General features: G+C 53.4%; 1 protein-coding gene across 1 annotated transcript; it reads left to right on the forward strand.

The window, feature by feature from the left end:
• Window positions 1-275: 275 nt before the first annotated feature.
• Window positions 276-14,751, forward strand: ALOX12B (arachidonate 12-lipoxygenase, 12R type; the record flags this gene model as incomplete). Its single annotated transcript, XM_080713460.1, has 15 exons — window positions 276-422; window positions 1,104-1,308; window positions 5,208-5,289; window positions 5,395-5,487; window positions 5,594-5,716; window positions 6,847-6,950; window positions 7,266-7,438; window positions 7,656-7,799; window positions 10,692-10,895; window positions 11,004-11,090; window positions 11,636-11,805; window positions 12,192-12,313; window positions 13,861-13,961; window positions 14,243-14,413; window positions 14,572-14,751. The coding sequence occupies 15 exons, from the start codon at window positions 276-278 to the stop codon at window positions 14,749-14,751; spliced, it is 2,106 nt and encodes a 701-aa protein (XP_080569586.1).
• Window positions 14,752-19,281: the final 4,530 nt, after the last annotated feature.

Consider the following 19,281-nt stretch of genomic DNA (forward strand, 5'->3'; position numbering starts at 1 on the left):
CTCAGAGGCAGGCCGGGCGCCCTGCCTGCGGTTCCTCCCCACAGCTCCCACTGGGCTCGCGCCCAGACGCCTGCTCACCGCCACCAGCTCGCCCTGCCCAGCCCGCCTGGCTTGCATCCCGGCCGCCACGGGCAGCTCGTCTGGGGCGGTCCACGGAGGCTGGCCCCGTTCACTCCTCTCCGCGTACGGCCTCCTTTGCCTTCCTCGGCCCCTCCTGTGGGACCCCCAAGCTCAGTGACCGGGTCTGAGGCCCCTTTGCCTCCTGAAGAGAAGCCATGGCCACCTACAAAGTCAAGGTGGCCACGGGCACGGACCTCATGTCGGGAACGCTGGACTCCATCTCGTTGACCATCGTGGGGACCCAAGGGGAGAGCCACAAGCAGCGTCTGAACCACTTCGGGAGGGACTTTGCCACGGGCGCGGTGAGTGTGTGCGTGTGGCACGGGAGGGATGGAGGCGTGCAGGGCAGGGAGCCCGGGACAGCCCGGCCAGGAGAGGCTGGAGGGCCAGGAGAGCTCTGAGGTCTCTGGGCTCCCCACTCCCTTTGCTGGTCTCTGGGCCCTTCCAATAAGTCCCTCTCTCCCTGCCCGTCCCCTCTCCTCTCCTGCTCACTCTATGCCCCTGTCTCCCCTTTGCCCCTCCTTCTGGTCTCTCTCCTCACTTCTCTCCCTCCTCATCCCCCCATTCTTACGCACTCACTCTCCTGAAGCCCGGTTGCATCATAACTGGCTTAAATTTGCATTGGATTCTCTGTGACTTAAAATGGCACCAGACCAGCCTGGCCAGTGGGGACCTGCTTGCCCCGTTGATGGAAGCCACTCTTCGTGGGCCTTCAGTCCTCATCTTGCATCAGCCCAGCCACCTGCTGCTTTGTGACCTGAATAGGTCCCTCTATCTCCGTGGCCCTTTCTGAACTTCCACATCTTCATTGAGAAGCGGGGGAAGGGTGGCCTGGGCCCGCAGGAGGCTGGAGAAGCCCCCGCCTCTCTTGAGCACCTGGGGGCCTGCAGAGGGACATTCCTCTGTATGGTCGGGGCGGGGGTCTGGGCGAGGGGCCAGGCCAGCGGGTCCTGCATGCTCAGCCGGCCGTGTGTCCTGCTCAGGTGGACGAGTACACTGTCCAGTGCCAGCAGGACCTGGGAGAACTCATCATCATTCGTCTGCACAAAGAGCGCTACTCCTTCTTCCCCAAGAACCCCTGGTACTGCAACTACGTCCAGATCTGTGCCCCCGATGGCCACGTCTACCACTTCCCTGCCTACCAGTGGATGGACGGCTATGAGACCCTGGCACTCCGGGAGGCCACAGGTGAGCCCACCCCACTCCACCCCATGCTTTGAGGACCCCAGCTCCAGCCCAGCCACCCCAGGCTCTCGCCAAGCCGGCCAGGAACCGCTGCTTCTCTGGGGCTAGCTTGGGGCCACAGGCTGCAAGAAACAAGCAGGAGGTGTGTGAGGCCGCGGGGCCACCCTCAGCGTGCTGGGGTCTGGGAGCAGAGAGCCTCCCCCATGATGCTCTCTGTACTGGCCTCCTGCAGGGCGCCCTGCCACTCTGCTGGCTCCTCTAAGTCATTCTCCTAGGATGCCTTGCTGGTTATGCCACAGAGCATGTTCCGTGACCCCCCAAAGCCTCCGCGATCCTCTAGTAGGATTCTGTCACCATAACAGGATGCCCCGTTACTCTACGAGGATGCCCCATTATTCTAGCGGAGCCTCGTTCCATTCAGAAGCCCTGCTGATTTCAGTTTTCCAGGCACCATGGCCTTGGATGCTCTGCTCTTATTCTCTCTCTCTTCCCTGCTCTCTTCTTTCTCTTTCTTCTCTCTCTTTCTCTCTCCCCTTCCCCACTCCCACTGCTGGGGATGGAACCCAGGGTCTCGGAAATGCTAAGCGTGCACTGTATCACTGAGCTACCTACCCAGTACTATGGCTTTTTTCTTTTTCTTTCCTTCACTCATTTTCTCTCTCTCTCTCCCTCTGCCTTTCTTTCTTTCTTTCTTTCTTTCTTTCTTTCTTTCTTTCTTTCTTTCTTTCTTTTGTTGTACTGAGGCATGAACCCAAGGGCATTCTACCTCTGAGCTACACCCCTAGCCTCATTTTAATTTTAATTTTGAAACAGGGTCTCAGCCAGGTGTGGTAGCACACACCTGGAATCCTAATACTTGGGCAGCTGAAATAGAAGGATCGCAGGTTTGCAGCCAGCCTCAGCAACTTAGGGAGACCCTGTTTCTTTTTTCTTTTTTCTTTTTTTTGAGGGTTTTTGGGGATGGAGCCCAGGAGCATTTGACCTCCAAACTACACCCCCTGCCCTATTTTTTATTCTTTATTTTGAAACAGGGTCTCACTAGGTTGCAGAGGGCCTCACTAAGTAGCTGAGGCTGTCCGCGAACCGTGAAACTCCGGTTTCAGCCTCCCGAATGCTGGGATTACCAAGCGTGCGCCACCACGCCCGGCTGGGAGACCCTGTTTCAAAGTAAGAAATAAAAAATTAGAATTGAGGCAGAATTCTGCTCAGAGGCAGAATTCCCCTGGGTTCAAGCCCCAGTACCACACACAGGAAGAAAGTTGAAAGAAAGAATAAAGAAAGAAAGAGCAAAGAAAGAAAGAAAGAAAGAAAGAAAGAAAGAAAGAAAGAAAGAAAGAAAGAAAGAAAGAAAGAAGGAGGAAGGCAGGCAGGCAGAAAGGCAAAGAAAAAATAAAAGAAGGAAAGATAGGCTCAGTAAGTTGCTGAGTCACTACCCTTTGCTACCCTAACAGGGCACCATACTTCTCTTATAGGGCTCACAGCTGTTCCCAAAGCCCCCTTTGTCTAGTAAGGGTCTGCCTGCTCCCATAGGAGGCCCAGTTACTCCTGGCAGTGGGTCAGGGCTGCCCAGCCGTTCTCGAGGTTGTATGCTTCCTCCCATGGAAGAGGACTCAAACCCAAGCACCTGCGCATCACACATCTGTCCCTGCCAGAACCCTCGGTCTGACCTCCAGGGTCAGCTTCCTAAACGTGGCTGCTGTGTGAGGACTGTCCCCTGGCTCCTCCCTGAGCTGCTGCCACGTCTCTGAGGTAGTGGTCATCCTCCACCCTCCCCGCAGCTGACCCTCCCCGCTCCCTTGTGGTGAGGTCTTCTCCCGGGAGATGAGGGCAGAGAGAGGCAGGCCTGGGAGGACACGATGCCAGGGCGAGAGTCTCGTTGGAAATCACCACGCAGCCTGCTCATCTTCCATGTCACGGAGGCAGGAGGCTGGAGGATGACGCTAGGTGGCTGGGCAGGAATGGGGTTGGGCGGGTCAGCGGCTGTGCAACAGCAGGGAGACCTGAGTCACCCGCTGGGCCATCGAAGGAGTGAGGCCCCTGCCCCAGGGAGGAAGCCAAGTTGGGGCTCTGGGCTGTACCACTCCAGGGGGCACCGTTTGCCCAGATGAAGGGAGAGCTGGGGCAGATGGGGGAGGGCCAGAGAGGGGTAGTGAGGGTCTCAGGGACTGGGCGAGGCTGCCTGGGGACAACCAGTCAGGCTGCTGGAGAAAGATGAGCCTGGAGATCTGGGCACATTTCTACATTTTTCTAAGCCTCTGCACCCTCTCTGCACAGAGGAGCTAACCTCAGGAACCTATTGTTACTGGATGGGGTGGGGTCCGGGGGGTCAAAGCTGCCTGATATGAGTCAAATCCTATCCTCGCTGCCTTTTCCTACCTAATATTGACTGTTTTTTATTTTTTATTTATTTATTTTTTTGGGGGGTGTGGTACTGGGGATGGAACCCAGGGGCTTTTCTACCTCTGGGCTATACTCCCAGACCTATTTTATACTTTACTTGGAAACAGGGTCTAAGTTGCTGAGAGCCTCACTAAGTAGCTGAGGCTGGCTTTGAACCTGTGTGATCCTCCTGTCTCAGCCTCCCAAGAGCTGGGATTACAATTGTGCGCCACCATGCCCGGCCTAATATTGACTGTTTTCTCCTTGTAAAATGGGAATGACAGTACAGTCCTTCAGCTGAAACCATTGGGGCCAGATGTATCTTGAAATATGGATTTTCTTTAAAAGTTAAATATGTATATGTTTATATAGGTACATATATATGCATGCATAAAATATGTTTGAATATTTATCTTCATCTATCTTTACATCTATATACAGGTTGAGTATCCCTTAGGGCATTCTACCTAGGTGCATTCTACCTCCAAGCTACACCCCCAGCCCCATTTTACTTTTTATTTTGAAACAAAGACTCACTAAGTTGCTAAGACTGACCTACGAGTCTTCTTTCTGGGCCTCCTAAGTACTGGGATTCCAGGCTTCAATCCTCAGGCTTCAATTCAATTCCCAGTACAAAAAATAAAAATAAAAAAGAAAGAAAGAAAAGAAAAAGAAGAAAAGGAAATAAAAAAGGAAAAGAAAAGAAAAATAGAGAAAGAAAGGAAAAAGAAAAAAGAAAAGAAAAGAAAGCCAGGCATGATGGTGCATGCTTGTAATCCCAGTATTTGGGAGGATTGCAGATTTGCAACCAGCCTCAGCTACTTAGTGAGGCCTTCTGCAGCTTAGTGAGAACCTGTTTCTTTATTCAAAATAAAGAATAAAAAATAGGGCTGGGGCCGGGTGTGGTAGCGCATGTCTGTAATCCCCGTGCTTGGGAGGCAGAGACAGGAGGATCGCGCAGGTTGGAAGCCAGCCTCTCTGGTTTAAGAGACCCTGTTTCCAAATAAAAATATAAAAAATAGGTGTCTGGGAGTGTAGCCTAGAGGTAGAAGGGTTTCCAGGAACCCCAGTACCACCACACACACACACACACACACACACACACACACACACACACACACACACACACACGGCTGGGGGCTTAGCTTGGAGGCAGAATGCCCATGAGTTCAAATCCCCAGTACCGCAAAAAGAAAAAAAGAAAAAAAGAAAAAGAAAAAAAAAGTGGAGCCTAGTAAGTCCTCCATAATTGTGGGTATTTAATATTTCAGTGTGTCTAGAAGAGAGACTGACAGACTCCCCCAGCAGCAGAGCGCAGCCTGAGGAGGGTGGATCGATGGCCCTCTCACCTGGGTTTCTGGCAGGGAGCGCACCCTGCGTCTTCTAGGGTGGGCCTTCCCTCTCTTTAGTCATGGCGGCAGTGTTAGACCTGGTTGTGGGGGCAGGAGCTGGACTCTTGCCCTCTGCTGTGGGCAAACACCAGAGGGTCCGGTCCTTGAGCTTCCTCCTCCGTCTCCCTACAGGAAAGACAATGGCAGATGACTGTCTCCCCATCCTTCTGGAACACAGACAGGAGGAGATACGAGCCAAGCAGGACTTCTACCAGTGAGGGGGAGGGCGCGGGGTTGGGGGAGGGGGCTGCCGGGGTCGCGGGAGGCCAGGGCCCAGAGGTGCCGGGCTTCTGCGCTCACCATCTCAGCTTTCTCGCAGCTGGAGAGTCTTCGTTCCCGGTCTGCCCAACTACGTCCACATTCCCAGTTACCACCCGCCCGTCCGGAGGTGCCGCAACCCCAACAGGCCTGAGTAAGGACCCGGGGCTGTGGCTGACCCTCCCGGCCCTCCCGTGGCTGACATCCGGGCTCCTGCCTTCTCCCACCCTCCGGACCTAGCCCTGTGCTTCTCCCTGCAGGTGGAATGGCTATATTCCCGGCTTCCCGATACTCATCAACATTAAAGCCACCAAGTTCCTGAACTCAAATCTCCGCTTCTCCTTCATCAAGACAGCCTCCTTCTTCTTCCGCCTGGGGCCCATGTGAGTATGTGTGAGTGAGGGGCGACAGAGGTCTCCTGCCAAGATGGTCCAGTCCTTGCCCCCGACCCCCAGGATAGCCCTGGAGGTTGGAATCACCAGGAAGGCAGCAAGAGCTACAGACTAGAAAACCTGAGACTCAGCAGGCCAAGGTAGTGTATGCCTGTAATCCCAGTATTTGGGAGGCTGAGACAGGAAGATCACAGGTTCGAAGCCAGCCTCAGCAACTTAATGAGGCCCTCAGAATTTAGTGAGACCTGGTTTCAAAAATAAAAAAATAAGCTAGGCGTGGTGGCGCATGTTTGTAATCCCCGCGCTTGGGAGGCGGAGACAGGAGGATCACGCTGGTTCGAAGGCAGCCTCGCTGGCTTAAGAGACCCGGTTTCCAAATAAAAATATAAAATAGGTCTGGGAGTGTAGCCCGGAGGTAGAAGGGTTTCCAGGAACCCTAGTACCACCAAATAAAATAAAATAAAATAAAATAAAGCCAGGGGTGATGGTGCACGCTTGTAATCCCAGCATTCGGGAGGCTGAGACCGGAGGATTGTGGTTCGTGGACAGCCTCAGCTACTTAGTGAGGCCCTCTGCAACTTAGTGAGACCCTGTTTCAAAATAAAGAATAAAAAATAGGGTAGGGGGTGTAGCTTGGAGGTCGAATTCCCCTGGATTCCATCCCCAGACCCTCAAAAAATAAAATAAAAAAAATAAAATAAGCATGGTGGAACATGTCTGCAATTCCAGTACTTGGGAGGCTGAGAAAGGAAGATGACAGGTTAGAAAAGTCAGCCTCACCAACTCAGTGAGGCTCCATCAACTTAATGAGACCCTGTTTCCAAATAAAATAGAGCTGGAAGTGTAATTTAGAGGTAGAACGTGTCTGGGTTCAATCCATACTACTCTCCCACCCCCAAAAAAAAGAAAGAGAGAAAAAAGAAGGAAAGAAAGAACACCTGAGACCCGAGACTTGATAACAGAGACGGGAGACCTAAAGACACAAAAACCTTAAGATACGGGGACCCAGGGACCTTGAGATTCAAGGCACCCAAAGGCCTCAGTGGGTGGTTGGCACTCAGCTGTCCTAGCATACCTGGCAGCCTCTCTGACTGGCCGTCTCTCTCTATACTACCTCCTAGGTCACTGGCTTTCAAACTCCGAGGCCTGGTGGACAGCAAACGTTCGTGGAAGAGTCTAAAGGAGATTAAGAATATTTTTCCTGCTACCAAGACTGTCATTTCTGGTATGGGGTGGGGCGTCACAATAGAACAAGAAGCAGTGGGTGGTCTCTGGCGCAAGAGGCAGGCCCCTCACCAGGGTCAGGGGGATGCTAGAGGGGGCCGTGAGAATTTCAGACTCAGGTGGGGCACCCTCTGGGGGCTCTTGGAAAATATCACCTGGGTCCCCTCCCGCCACTCAAGGCAGAGCTGGGAACTTAGTTTTCTCCTCTGAGTCTCTTGGTGCCCACTGTCCTCTTTTGCCCATGTCTCTATGTCCCCGAGGGAGGTTGGATCACATTGTGATGCAGCTGTGTCCCCACCCCCCCACGCACACACAGAGTATGTGGCTGAGCACTGGACCGAGGACACCTTCTTTGGGTACCAGTATCTCAACGGCATCAACCCAGGCCTGATCCGCCGCTGCACACAGATCCCCGACAAGTTCCCCGTCACAGATGACATGGTGGGCCCGTTCCTGGGTGAGGGAACGTGCCTGCAAGCAGAGTTGGAGGTGAGACCCTGTTGGTCAGAGGCCCTGGCCAGCTTTCCTGCCCCCTTCTCGGGCATCCCTATGTCTCCCCACCTCTGAGGCCACCTGCATCCCTTCCACGCCCACATCCCCGCTCCCCATCCTTGTCCAATCACCGAGCCCCAAGGCCGGTGCGCTCCGTGGTCATGGGTGCTCTGTGTTGGTACCTACCTGCCTACCTATTGTGGCTCCTCTCCAGAAGGGGAACATTTACCTGGCAGACTACCACATCTTGGAGGGCATCCCCACCGTGGAGCTCAACGGCCACAAGCAGCATCACTGCGCGCCCCTCTGCCTGCTGCACTTCAACCCCCAGGGGAAGATGATGCCCATTGCCATCCAGGTGCCTGGGTGCAGGCGGGGCTGCTGTGTGAGCTGAAACCCATGTGCATAAGTGTTCCCGGTGTGCACATATGTGTGTGTGCACGAGCAAGTGTGCCCCCCTGCGAGAGTGTGAGCCTGGGTGTACTCGTGTCCCCCTATGAGTCTGCATCTGCGCAAGTATGCATGTCCATGCCAGTGTGTGTACGCACGCATGTGTAACCCCTCTGTTCCTGTGTGTGCATTTGAGAATATGCCTGTGCTTGTGCATGTCCCATCTGTGCCAGTAGCCGTATTTGGGAGGCTGAGGTAGGAGAATTGCAGGTTCAAGGCCAGTGAATGATAACTTATCAAGACCCTGTTTCAAATTTTTAAAAAAGCCTGGCGTGGTGGCGCACGCTTGTAATCCCAGCATTCGGGAGGCTGAGACAGGAGGATCGAGGTTCAAGGACAGCCTCAGCTACTTAGTGAGGCCGTTTGCAACTCAGTGAGACCCTGCTTTAAAATAAAGAATAAAGCTGGGCGTGGTGGCGCACGCTTGTAATCCCCACGCTTGGGAGGCAGGAGGAGCGCGCAGGTTCGAAGCCAGCCGCGCGCGCTGGCTTAGGAGACCCTGTTTCCAAATAAAATATAAAATAGGTCTGGGAGTGTAGCCCGGAGGTAGAAGGGCTTCCAGGAACCCCAGTACCACCAAAAAAAAAAAAAAAAAAAAAGAATAAAAAAAAATAGGGCTGGGGGTGTAGCTCAGAGGTTCAATGCCCCTGGATCCCATCCTCAGTACCGCAAAAATTAATTAATTAATTAAATAAAAGGCTGGGGGTGTGGTCCAGTGGTGTAATGCCTCTAGGTTCAATCCCTAGAACCTAACAATAAAAACAAAAATAGCTCAGCCTACTGTGGTGGTATATGCCTATAATCCCAATGCTTGAAGGCGGAGACAGCAGGATTGCAGGCTCTAGGCCAGCCTAGCAATTTAGACTCTGGTTCAAAAATACATTAAACTGGAGGCCAGGTGTGGTGGTATACACTTGTAATCCCAGTACCTGGCGGGCTAAGACAGAAGGATCAGAGGTTGGAAGCCAGCCTTGAGATTCTGTTTCCAAATTAGAAATCAAATCAGGCTGGGGGTATAATTTTTTAATTTTTTAATTTTTTTGTGTGGTACTGGGGTGGAACCCAGAGGCTTTCTACCTCTGGGCTATACTACCAGACCCATTTTATATTTTATTTGGAAACAGGGTCTCACTAAGTTGCTGAGAGCCTCACTAAGTAGCTGAGGCTGGCTTCGAACCTGCGCAATCCTCCTGTCTCAGCCTCCCAAGTGTGGGGATTACAAGGGTGTGCCACCACGCCCGGCCTATGGGGGTTTAATTTGGAGGTAGAATGCCTCTACATTTAATCCCCAGTGCCGCAAAAAAAAAAAACCCTCTAAATTAAATTAAATTAAAATTAATTTGGGCATGGTGGCATATACCTGTAATCCTAGTTCTTGAAAGGTTCACTTCAAGGATCACAGTTTTTTGGCCAGCCTCAGCAGCTTAGTGAGGTCCTGTTTCAAAATAAAAAATAAAATAGCCAGGCGTGGTGGCACACGCTTGTAATCACCGCGCTTAGGAGGCTGAGACAAGAGGATCGCACAGGTTCGAAGCCAGCCTCAGCTAATTAGTGAGGCTCTCAGCAATTTAGTGAGACCCTGTTTCCAAATAAAATATAAAATATAGGTCTGGGAGTATAGCCCAGAGGTAGAAAGCCTCTGGGTTCCACTCCCAGTACCACCACCAATAAATAAATAGCTAGCTAGCTAGCTAGCTAGCTAGCTTAGAGGTAGAATGCCCTTGGGTTTAATTTCCAGACCACAAAAATAAAATAAAAATTAAAAAGCAGAATGTCCCTGGGTACAACCACCACCACCACCAAAAAAAAAAAAAAAAAAAAAAAAAAAAAAAAAAAAAAAAGGAAGGAAGGAAAGAAGGAAGGAATGAAGATTAAAAACAGCTTCCGCTGTACGCCAGGCTTCTGCTGACAGGTCTGAGTGCCTCAGGCTTCGCTGCTGCCTGGGCAGTCTGGCCTGCAGGAGAGGGAAGAATTGTTCTCTATCAGAGATTCCCCCACAGGTTAAAGCGCAGCTTAGGAAAAGGCAGGCCTCCGGAGCCCTGGGCCACATCTGGATGCTGTCGGTCATTAATGGAACAGTTCAGGTCTCATCTAAGTGTCACCCCACCCCACCCAGGGCCTGTGCCACCTGCACACTTGAATGTGGTGGCCTTCTGAGAAGGGGCCGCTTGTGAGCTGCTTCTTAAAGACTGAGGAGAGCCGGGCCTGGTGACACATGCCTGTAATTCCAGTACTTGGGAGGCTGAGACAAGAGGATCACAGGTTTGAGACCAAGCTCAGCAACGTAATGAGACTCTCAATAACTTAGCGAGATCCAGTTTCAAAATAAAAACTAAATTGGGGCTGGTGTTGTAGCTCGGAGGTAGAATGTCCCTGGATTCAATCCTAGTACTAGACAGATAGACAGACAGACAGACAGACACACACACACACACACACACACACAAACACACGAAGGAGCAGAAGCTGCCAGGTGGGACATGGTGGGTGGGGGGCACTCCAGGTAGTGAGCACATTTATTTCTTGTGGTACTGGGGATGGAACCCAGGGGCATTCTACCTCTGAGCTACACTCCCAGCCCTTTGTTTTTTCTTTTATTCTTTATTTTGAAACAGGGTCTCACTGAGTTGCAGAGGGACTCACTAAGTAGCTTAAGGTAGCCTCGAACCCATGATCCTCCCGTGTCAGCCTCCCAAAATTCTGGGATTATAAGCATAATCCACCACACCTGGACCATGAGGGCTTTTGAGTGTGAGGGTCTCTACCCTGACCTTACCCTCCCTGTTTGCCTCATGCTCAGCTCAGCCAGACCCCTGGGCCCGACTGCCCCATCTTCCTGCCCAGCGATTCCGAGTGGGACTGGCTGCTGGCCAAGACGTGGGTGCGCTATGCGGAGTTCTACAGCCACGAGGCCATCTCCCACCTGCTGGAGACCCACCTCATCGCCGAGGCCTTCTGCCTGGCTCTGATAAGACAGCTGCCCATGTGCCACCCCCTGTACAAGGTACGGGTCAGGGGAAGGGGCCTGGAGGATCTGGGCCCCAGAAGAGGGGTGCAAGCTCCTCTGGAGGCGACCGACCTCAGCTCTCTCCTGTCTTTGCTTCCTGCCCAGCTCCTCATCCCCCACACCCGCTACACGGTGCAGATCAACAGCATTGGGCGGGCCCTCCTGCTCAATGAGGGAGGCCTCTCTGCCAGGGTAAGACGGCAGGCGCCGGCCCCAGGAAGATGCTTCCGCAGGCCTTTGTAGTTAGACTAAAAGTAGGATTTCCTTCCCTCTTATCTTTGGATCTTGGATGGGGGCCGGTTAAAGTGAGTGCGGTGGCCGGGCGTGGTGGCGCACGCTTGTAATCCCTGCGCTTGGGAGGCGGAGACAGGAGGATCGCGCAGGTTCAAAGCCAGTCACGCTGGCTTAAGAGACCCTGTTTCCAAAGAAAAATATTAAAAAATAGGTCTGGGAGCATGGCCCGGAGGTAGAAGGGCTTCCAGGAACTCCAGTACCACACACACACACACACACACACACACACACACACAATAATAATAATAATAATAATAATAATAATAATAATAATAAAAAAAATAAAGTGAGTGCGGTGTCTAGAAGGGTGCAGAAGCAGGGGCTGGGCGTGTGGGACGGGAGTGTGGAAGCTCATGGGTGGGCCTGTGGCCCTGCCAAAGTCCTCGAGGGTCTGCTTTGCCGGGCTGCCCAGCAAGCTGCAGGCTCTGTCTCCTCCCTCGCAGGCCATGTCCTTGGGCCTGGAGGGCTTTGCCCAGGTGATGGTCCGGGCCCTGTCACAGCTCACCTACGACAGCCTTTATGTCCCCAATGACTTTGTGGAGCGTGGGGTGCAGGACCTGCCTGGGTATTACTTCCGCGACGACAGCTTGGCGGTGTGGTACGCGATGGAGAGGTGAGATCGGGGCAGCCGTGGACGGCATTCAGGACGGCACTGGGGTGTTGGTGGTATGGGAGCGCTTAAAGACCTGAGCTTGGGTGTCACCTCCCGGGGGCTGGGGACAGGGTCTGGACTCTGTGCTTAGGCCAGATGGGCTTCTTCCTTGCTTTGGGCCCCAGCCCACCTTTGCTGGCCAGACCTTGGGGGAGGGGGCTCACCTGATCCTTAGGGGGGTCTTGATCTGCGTGTCCTCTGACTTTGCCAAGCCACCCTATCTACCTTTTCCCCACAGGATGGGGACAGCTCTGGGGCCAACCGTGGTCAGGGCAACTTGGGACAGCTGGGACAAGCAGGGTTACGGGTGGGGGAGGCTCCAAACTGAGGCCATGTCCCCTGGTCAGGTATGTGACAGAGGTCATCACCTATTATTACCCGAGTGACGCAGATGTGGAGGGTGACCCGGAATTGCAGTGCTGGGTGCAGGAGATATTCAAGGAGTGCCTTCTAGGGCGCGAGAGCTCAGGTATGGGTGCGAAGATCAGGGGAGACCTGGGGCTTGGGGGTGGGTGGTCCCCAGGCAGGTCTGGCTGGAGCAGCGGCATCTCAGAAATGCTGGGGAAGAAAATATGGTCCACCATGGGTATCTGTCTGAGCTCGGGTTCAGACATCTCTGCACCATCTCTGCAGAAACCTACAGGGATCCCCGTCCCTCATTCTAGAAATAAGCTTTTGTGGACTGAGAAATGGGGCATGAGTTCCAATCGATAAGGAGAGAGCCTCTGGGGGCTGGGGGGGCTGATGGGGAGCTGGCTGGCTCCAGCACAGGGTGGCAAGCCGCAGGACAGGGGTGGGCATGCCACCTGGCCACACACTTGGCAAATATTTAGTGTGATGCTGGGCTGGTGGAGTTAGGACGGGCGTGGAGAGCAGTGAGCCAAGATCTAGCTGAGCTCAGACTTCTTGACTATCATCTAAGACCTGCAGGATGAGGAGGCTAGCCTGAGACAGCATGGTTATAAGATGATATCATGAGATGGCGGGGTGGGTGGGGGGAGGCCCAGGAGAGCTACATGTGCAAAGGCCCCAAAGCCAGAGACGGCACAGTGAATTCCGGGATCTGCTTTCTAGGATCCGTTCCCTGTCTCCAGGGTGGAGGTAGGCAGGCTCCTGGTGGGCTCAGGCTGAAGCCGCTAGCAGGGACCAGGTGTCCAGCCTGCTGAAGGAGTTTAGAATTTCCTCAGGCACCAGAGGGGCCATCGAGAGGTTTGCCAGGAGACCGGGCTTGCATTTTAGCATATCAGTCTGCACTGCTGGTCAGGACATGAGTGGGAAGCTGTTACAGTGTCCAGGAAAGAGGTGCTGGGGACCTGACTAGGATGAGGGCTGAGGGTATGCAAAAAATTCCAGTGCTATTCAGGGGCTAGAAATGACAGGACCGGGTAAGTGGTTTGGGTTTGGTGATGGGGGTGGGATGGGGCGAGGGAGGGGCCCAAGGTGACGCCCAGGTTTGGGGCTTTTGCAACTGGGTGGGTGGTATGTGTCATCCCTTGAGCTAGGGGCCGGGAAGGGGGGCGGTTTGGGAGGAAAACAACGAGTCTCATTTGAATGTGTGGGGCTTTTGTTATTGGGGTTACCATGGCAACCTTGGCTGGCCGCCTCACCTGGGTTTACAGGAAAGACACCAGCAGCTTGGCAGGGAGCAGGTGTGAGGCTCAGGAAGAGCTACTGAAAACCCCATCTGGAGTGAGTCTCCAGAGAGGGAGGCGAGGGATATGGCTGAGTCAGGGCAGGGAAACCAGGACTCTTCCAAAAGGAGGGATGCCCCCTCATTCAGGCAAGGTGCCCACAGCAGCCTGTGAGGACATCTAGCCTGGTCCAACTGAGCCCTTCCCCCAGCCTTGTGGTTCAGATTTGGGGAGTTGGGCTGGTGGCCACAAGAGGCCAGAGCACACAGGATGAGGTGTGGTACCCAGGCAGCATCTTAGATAACGCGTTGATCAGACAGGCGCCCTCTGCTGGACACCCAGCACTGGGGCAGGACTGATGCCTCGGGCTCCTTCTTTCCCTCAGGCTTCCCCACCTGCTTGCGCACCGTGCCTGAGCTGATACGATATGTCACCATCGTCATGTACACCTGCTCTGCCCGACACGCAGCTGTCAACACAGGCCAGGTACCTGTGCTCAGGAACCCCAGCCCTTCTGACCCAATCTCAAACCCAACCTCAGCCATCCCTAGTCCAGCCTCAACATGGAGTCCCCCTCCCTCAACCCCATGTCTCAGCTGAAATCCTAGGCCCAGCATCTCCACCCCAAACCATCCCAACATCAGCTCTGGGGCTTCCAGTGTAAAGCAACCAGCCCCACTCAGCCCCAAGTCAACCTTGGGAGAGAGGGTGGTTGGGAACCCTGGGGCGTTCTCTGACCCAGAGCCCCTCCTGTACCCAACTTCTAGCTGGAGTACACCTCCTGGATGCCCAACTTCCCGTCCTCCATGCGGAACCCGCCGATGCAGGTCAAGGGGCTGACCACTCAGGAGATCTTCTTGGACACGTTGCCGGATGTGAAGACCACTTGCATTGTGCTCTTGGTCCTGTGGACTCTGAGTCGTGAGCCTGATGACAAGGTGCGGCGTGCAGGACGGTGCATAGTGGGGGTCCAGGACGGCCTGGGGGGCCAAGGGCGGGGAGCTTGGGGGCAGCGGGCTGCTGAGCGGAAGGTCTGTGACAGCAAAGCGGGTCGGGTGGGCCCGGCTTCATCCCAACGCGGGTTCTGTGCCCGCAGCGGCCCCTGGGCCACTTCCCCGACATCCACTTCGTGGAGGACGCCCCGCGGAGGAGCATGGAGACCTTCCGCCAGCGCCTGGCCCAGATCTCACACTACATCCGCCAGCGCAACCGGTGCCTGGAGATTCCCTACTACTACCTGGACCCGGTGCTGATCGAGAACAGCATTTCCATCTAGACGGCCCTCCTCGCTCCCTATTCTTTTATCTATTTTCGAATAAAAACACTTCAAACGCTCGCCCGGGTTCCGTGCAGCAGTTCACAGGGCGCAGGTGGGCCTGGGCTGTGTGCTGCACGGTGCCGGCCCAGGGTGCGCTGCAGGGTCAGGTAGGTGAAGCGGAGCACCTGACCCCAGCTCTGCTCCGGTGTCCCTGGATATCCGGGCCCCACGGCTCTGGAAAGCCACAGGAACACCCTCAGCAAAGTGCTTCCCTGGACTCAGCTCCTCAGGGGACAGCAGGTGGAGGGGCTGGGGTGAAGCAGGACCTGGGCTCTCATGACTCTGGTCCATCTCAAGTCCCCTCTACCTGGGGACTTAGTCCACCCTGTCTGGCCCAACGAGGGGTCCAGGCATCGGAGATCCAACATGAAACATAAACCACCTACCCATCTGGACAAAAGAGCCTCAGCCTGCATGAAGCCTAGACCAGCCTGAGCTGGGCTCAAGGTGAAAGCCAATCAACTCTTAGCACCACCTACTAGGAATCCAGACCCTCCTAAGCCACACCCAGCAGCTTCATAGACACTCCAGCCTCTGTCCCGCTGGGCGCACTGTCCCCCAAGTACCACTGAAACTAACTCCTGGTTCCCAGGATCCCTTGCTCACCTTACTCTCCTGGAACCCGAGACCCCCACCACCACACACACCTGCACCCCAGGTCTTGCCTACAGGGTCCTCTGTTTCTTTTCTCTTTCTTTCTTTCTTTCTTTCTTTCTTTCTTTCTTTCTTTCTTTCTTTCTTTCTTTCTTTCTTTCTTTCCGTGGTACTAGGGATGGAACCCAGGGGCATTCTACCTCTAAGCTACACCCCCAGCCCTATATTTTATTCTTTATTTTGAAACAGGGTCTCACTAAATTGCGGAGGGCCTCACTAAGTAGCTGAGGCTGTCCTCGAACCCGAATCCTCCTGTCTCAATCTCCCAAATGCTGGAATTACGAATGCTGGGATTGCAAGCGTGCACCACCGTGCCCCGCTCTCTGTTTCATTGTTAAAACTACAAAAAAGCAGCAGGGTGTAGCCTCAGGCACTGACCTCAGGGAGGGGCCGCCAGGTCTGTCTGTCCTTTGGTGGGGGACCACATAGTATAAGAATATTGGGCATCTAGGCACTGAGTTCAGACACCCCCAGTTCAGTTACTGCAGAATTGCCAGTGCTTCTGGGAGGTCCTCTCTTCCCGGAGCCCGTTAGTGCCTCTCTGTCCAGTGTCTGGTAGTGGCTCCCGTGGCCGCTGTTGATGGCCATATGTTGGGGGAAGATGATCATGCTGAGATATCAGCTGAGGTCAGCACAGCCGTCCAGGGCAGAGGGGACCCCTAGAAGGGAGTGGGGTAGAGAGAAAAGAGCTGAGACCCAAGGGGAAACTGCCCTGGGGAAGTGGGGTCTGGAGGGCAGGGGACAGAGATGGACACTTCACCTGAGCTCAGGTGGCTTAGAAAACCCTCCTTTTTATGTTTTTACTCTGAGATGGGGTCTTGCTAAGTTGCCAAGGCTGCCTCTAACTTGTGATCCTCCTGACTCAACCTCCCAAGTACTACCAGTGCCCTTGATGGTCATGAACAGGGGTTTGGCTCGGGGCTGGACCTCAGCCCCATCTTCCCCCTGCTATCTGGGCCAGGTGGTTTTATTTTTGTTTGTTTGTTTGTTTGTTTTGCGGGTTTGGGGATAGAACCCAGGGGCATTTGACCTCTGAGCTACTCCCCCTGCCCTATTTTTTATTCTTTATTTTGAAACAGGGTCTCACTGAGTTGCAGAGGGCCTCACTAAGTAGCTGAGGCTGTCCACGAACTGCGATCCTCCCGTCTCAGCCTCCCAAATGCTGGGATTACAAGCGTGCGCCACCACGACCGGCTTTGGGCCAGGTGTTTGAGTGAGCCTGAGGAACCATAGTGACAAGGTCAGGCCTGGTCTAGGAGAGCATAGCTGGGCACTGTGGCCACAGGGCCAAGCCAAATGGTCTATACCCTGACCAGCTGTGCACCCTTGGACAAATTAATTAACCTCTCTGTGTCTCAGGTCCTCTTTGGGAAAACAAAGTTGATGATAATAGTGTTGCTGAGAGGGGAAATGACCTAAGGCCACACGGATCCCACCTGTGTGGGGCAGAGGCTGGGAGGGTGGGGAGAGATGACTGGAGACGCTGCCCAGAAGGGGCTACCTTTTTGACTTAGATATACAGTGGAACTATCAAAGGTGTTGTTTCAGTGGAGTCGATATGGACACCGAAGTTAAGGTGTGATTTGTCCTCTGACTTGTCCTCTGACGCCATCAGGACCTTCTTATCAAGATGGAAATCAAAAGCCAAGCTGGTTGGTGCTCACCTATAATCCCAATACTTGGGAGGCTGAGACAAGAGGATCACAGGTTCAAGGTCAGTGTCCCTGTTTCAAAACAAACAAAATAAACAAATGAGAAGGGCTGGAGATGTAGCTCAGAGATAGAATGCCCCTGGGTTCAATTCCTAGTATAACCAAAAAAAAAAAAAAAAAAAAAAAGAAAAAGAAAAAAAGTAAGCCAGGCATTGTGACACATGCCTGTAATTCCAGTACTTGGGAGGCTGAGACAGGAGGATCACAGGTTCGAGGACAGCCTCAGGAAGGAGTGAGACTCTCATCAACCTAGTGAGACCCTGTTTCAAAATAAAAATAAAATAGAGCCAGGCACGGTGGCGTACGCTTGTAATCCCCGTGCTTGGGAGGCTGAGACAGGAGGATCGCACAGGTTTGAAGCCAGCCTCAGCTGCTTAGTGAGGCTCTCAGCAACTTAGTGAGACCCTGTTTCCAAATAAAATATAAAAAAATAGGTCTGGGAGTATAGCCCAGAGGTAGAAAATCCCCTGGGTTCTACCCCCAGTACCACAAAAATAAAATAAAATAAAATAAAATAAAATAAAATAAAATAAAATAAAATAAATAGGGCTGAGGGTATATCTTGGAGATAGAATGCCCCTGGGTTCCATCCCCAGTGCCCCCCCCCAAAAGATGAAAATTAAAAATGACGAAACAGAAAAAATAGGAAAAGCCAAACCAGGGAGGGGCTGGGTAGGATTAGAGGTGCGATCTCTGCAGGAGGACCTGTAGCATCTGCTCCCCACGAAGCCGGCCAGTCCCCAGGACCCTGGCCTGCTGACCTGGGTGGCCTGGACAGACAGCAGGGTCAGGGCGCAGCCACAAACTGGGGCTTCCCATTAATGACACTGGGGTGGAGGCCCAGAGGATGGCCTGGTCCACCACACACAGGGAACCCCCTAGGAGAGGGAAGTGGGAGGAGGGTGGAGGGAGGGACAGTCCTGTACAATTCTGGGAAGCTTTGGGTAGGAAGAGGAAGTTACTCAGAAGGCAAAAGTATGTTACTTAAAGGAATCTCATCCTCTGGAGCCGGCAGTCTGGCTTCTGGGTTCCAAAGAAAGAGACTCCCTGCTGGGGATGGGAGGTGTCTCTGCGGCCACCAGACCCAAGCACCAATGACAGGGGACAAGAGAAGTGAGCCTGCTGGAGGCCAGCCCTGTAGGGTCAGAGGCACCTCCCTGGGCTTGGGGCACATCTCATCCCAGTGGCCTGGACTGGGCAGAACGGCAGCTCTGGGGAACACTCAGCTGCCCCGCTATGGGGCATCCTCAGTAACCATGACAACCAACTCATTGCCAAGATGTCTGAGCTGTGGGGCCCTGCCAATGCACAGAGCTGGGCTAGGTGCCAGGAGAGGGCATCTCCACTCAGCCCTCGCCATCTCAGGATGACACCCCTTCCTCGGTGCTGAGCAGGAGTCACTGGCCCAGAAAAATGGCCGAGCAAGCTGAGAATGAGGCTTGACCAAAAAGAGGAAGTGAGGGCAGCGGGGTTGGGAGATTGGGAGTCTGTGCTCCAAGCCCTATTTTTTACTCTTTATTTTGAAACAGGGTCTCACTGAGTTACAAAGGGCCTCACTAAGTAGTAACTGAGGCTGTCTTTGAGCCACGATCCCCCTGTCTCAGCTTCCCAAATGCTGGGATTACAAGTGTGGGCCATCATGTCTGGCTTATGTGGGCTTTTGAGACTGTCCTTGAACCTGCTCTCCTCCTGTCGCAGCCTCCAAGAACTCAGATGACAAATGTGCACCACACACTCGGCCTTCTTTTCCTTTCTCCTTTATCTTTTTTGGTACTGGGGATGGAACCCAGAGGCATCCACCTCTGAGCTACATGCTCAACCTTTATTATTATTATTATCATCATCATCATTATTATCATTATTATTATTAATTTTTTTGTAGTTCTGGGCATGGAACCCAGGGGCTTTTCTACCTTCGGGTTATACTCCAGGACCTATTTTATATTTTATTTGAAAACAGGGTCTCACTAAGTTGTTGAGAGCCTCACTAAGGAGCTGAGGCTGGCTTCAAACCTGTGTGATCCTCCTGTCTCAGCCTCCCAAGCGTGGGGATTACAAGCGTGCACCACCACACCCGGCTTGTATTTTATTTTATTTATTTATTTTTGCGGGTCTGGGTATG

Source organism: Muscardinus avellanarius (genome assembly GCF_963383645.1).
Source record: "Muscardinus avellanarius genome assembly, chromosome: 16".
NCBI classification, from domain to species: domain Eukaryota; kingdom Metazoa; phylum Chordata; class Mammalia; order Rodentia; family Gliridae; genus Muscardinus; species Muscardinus avellanarius.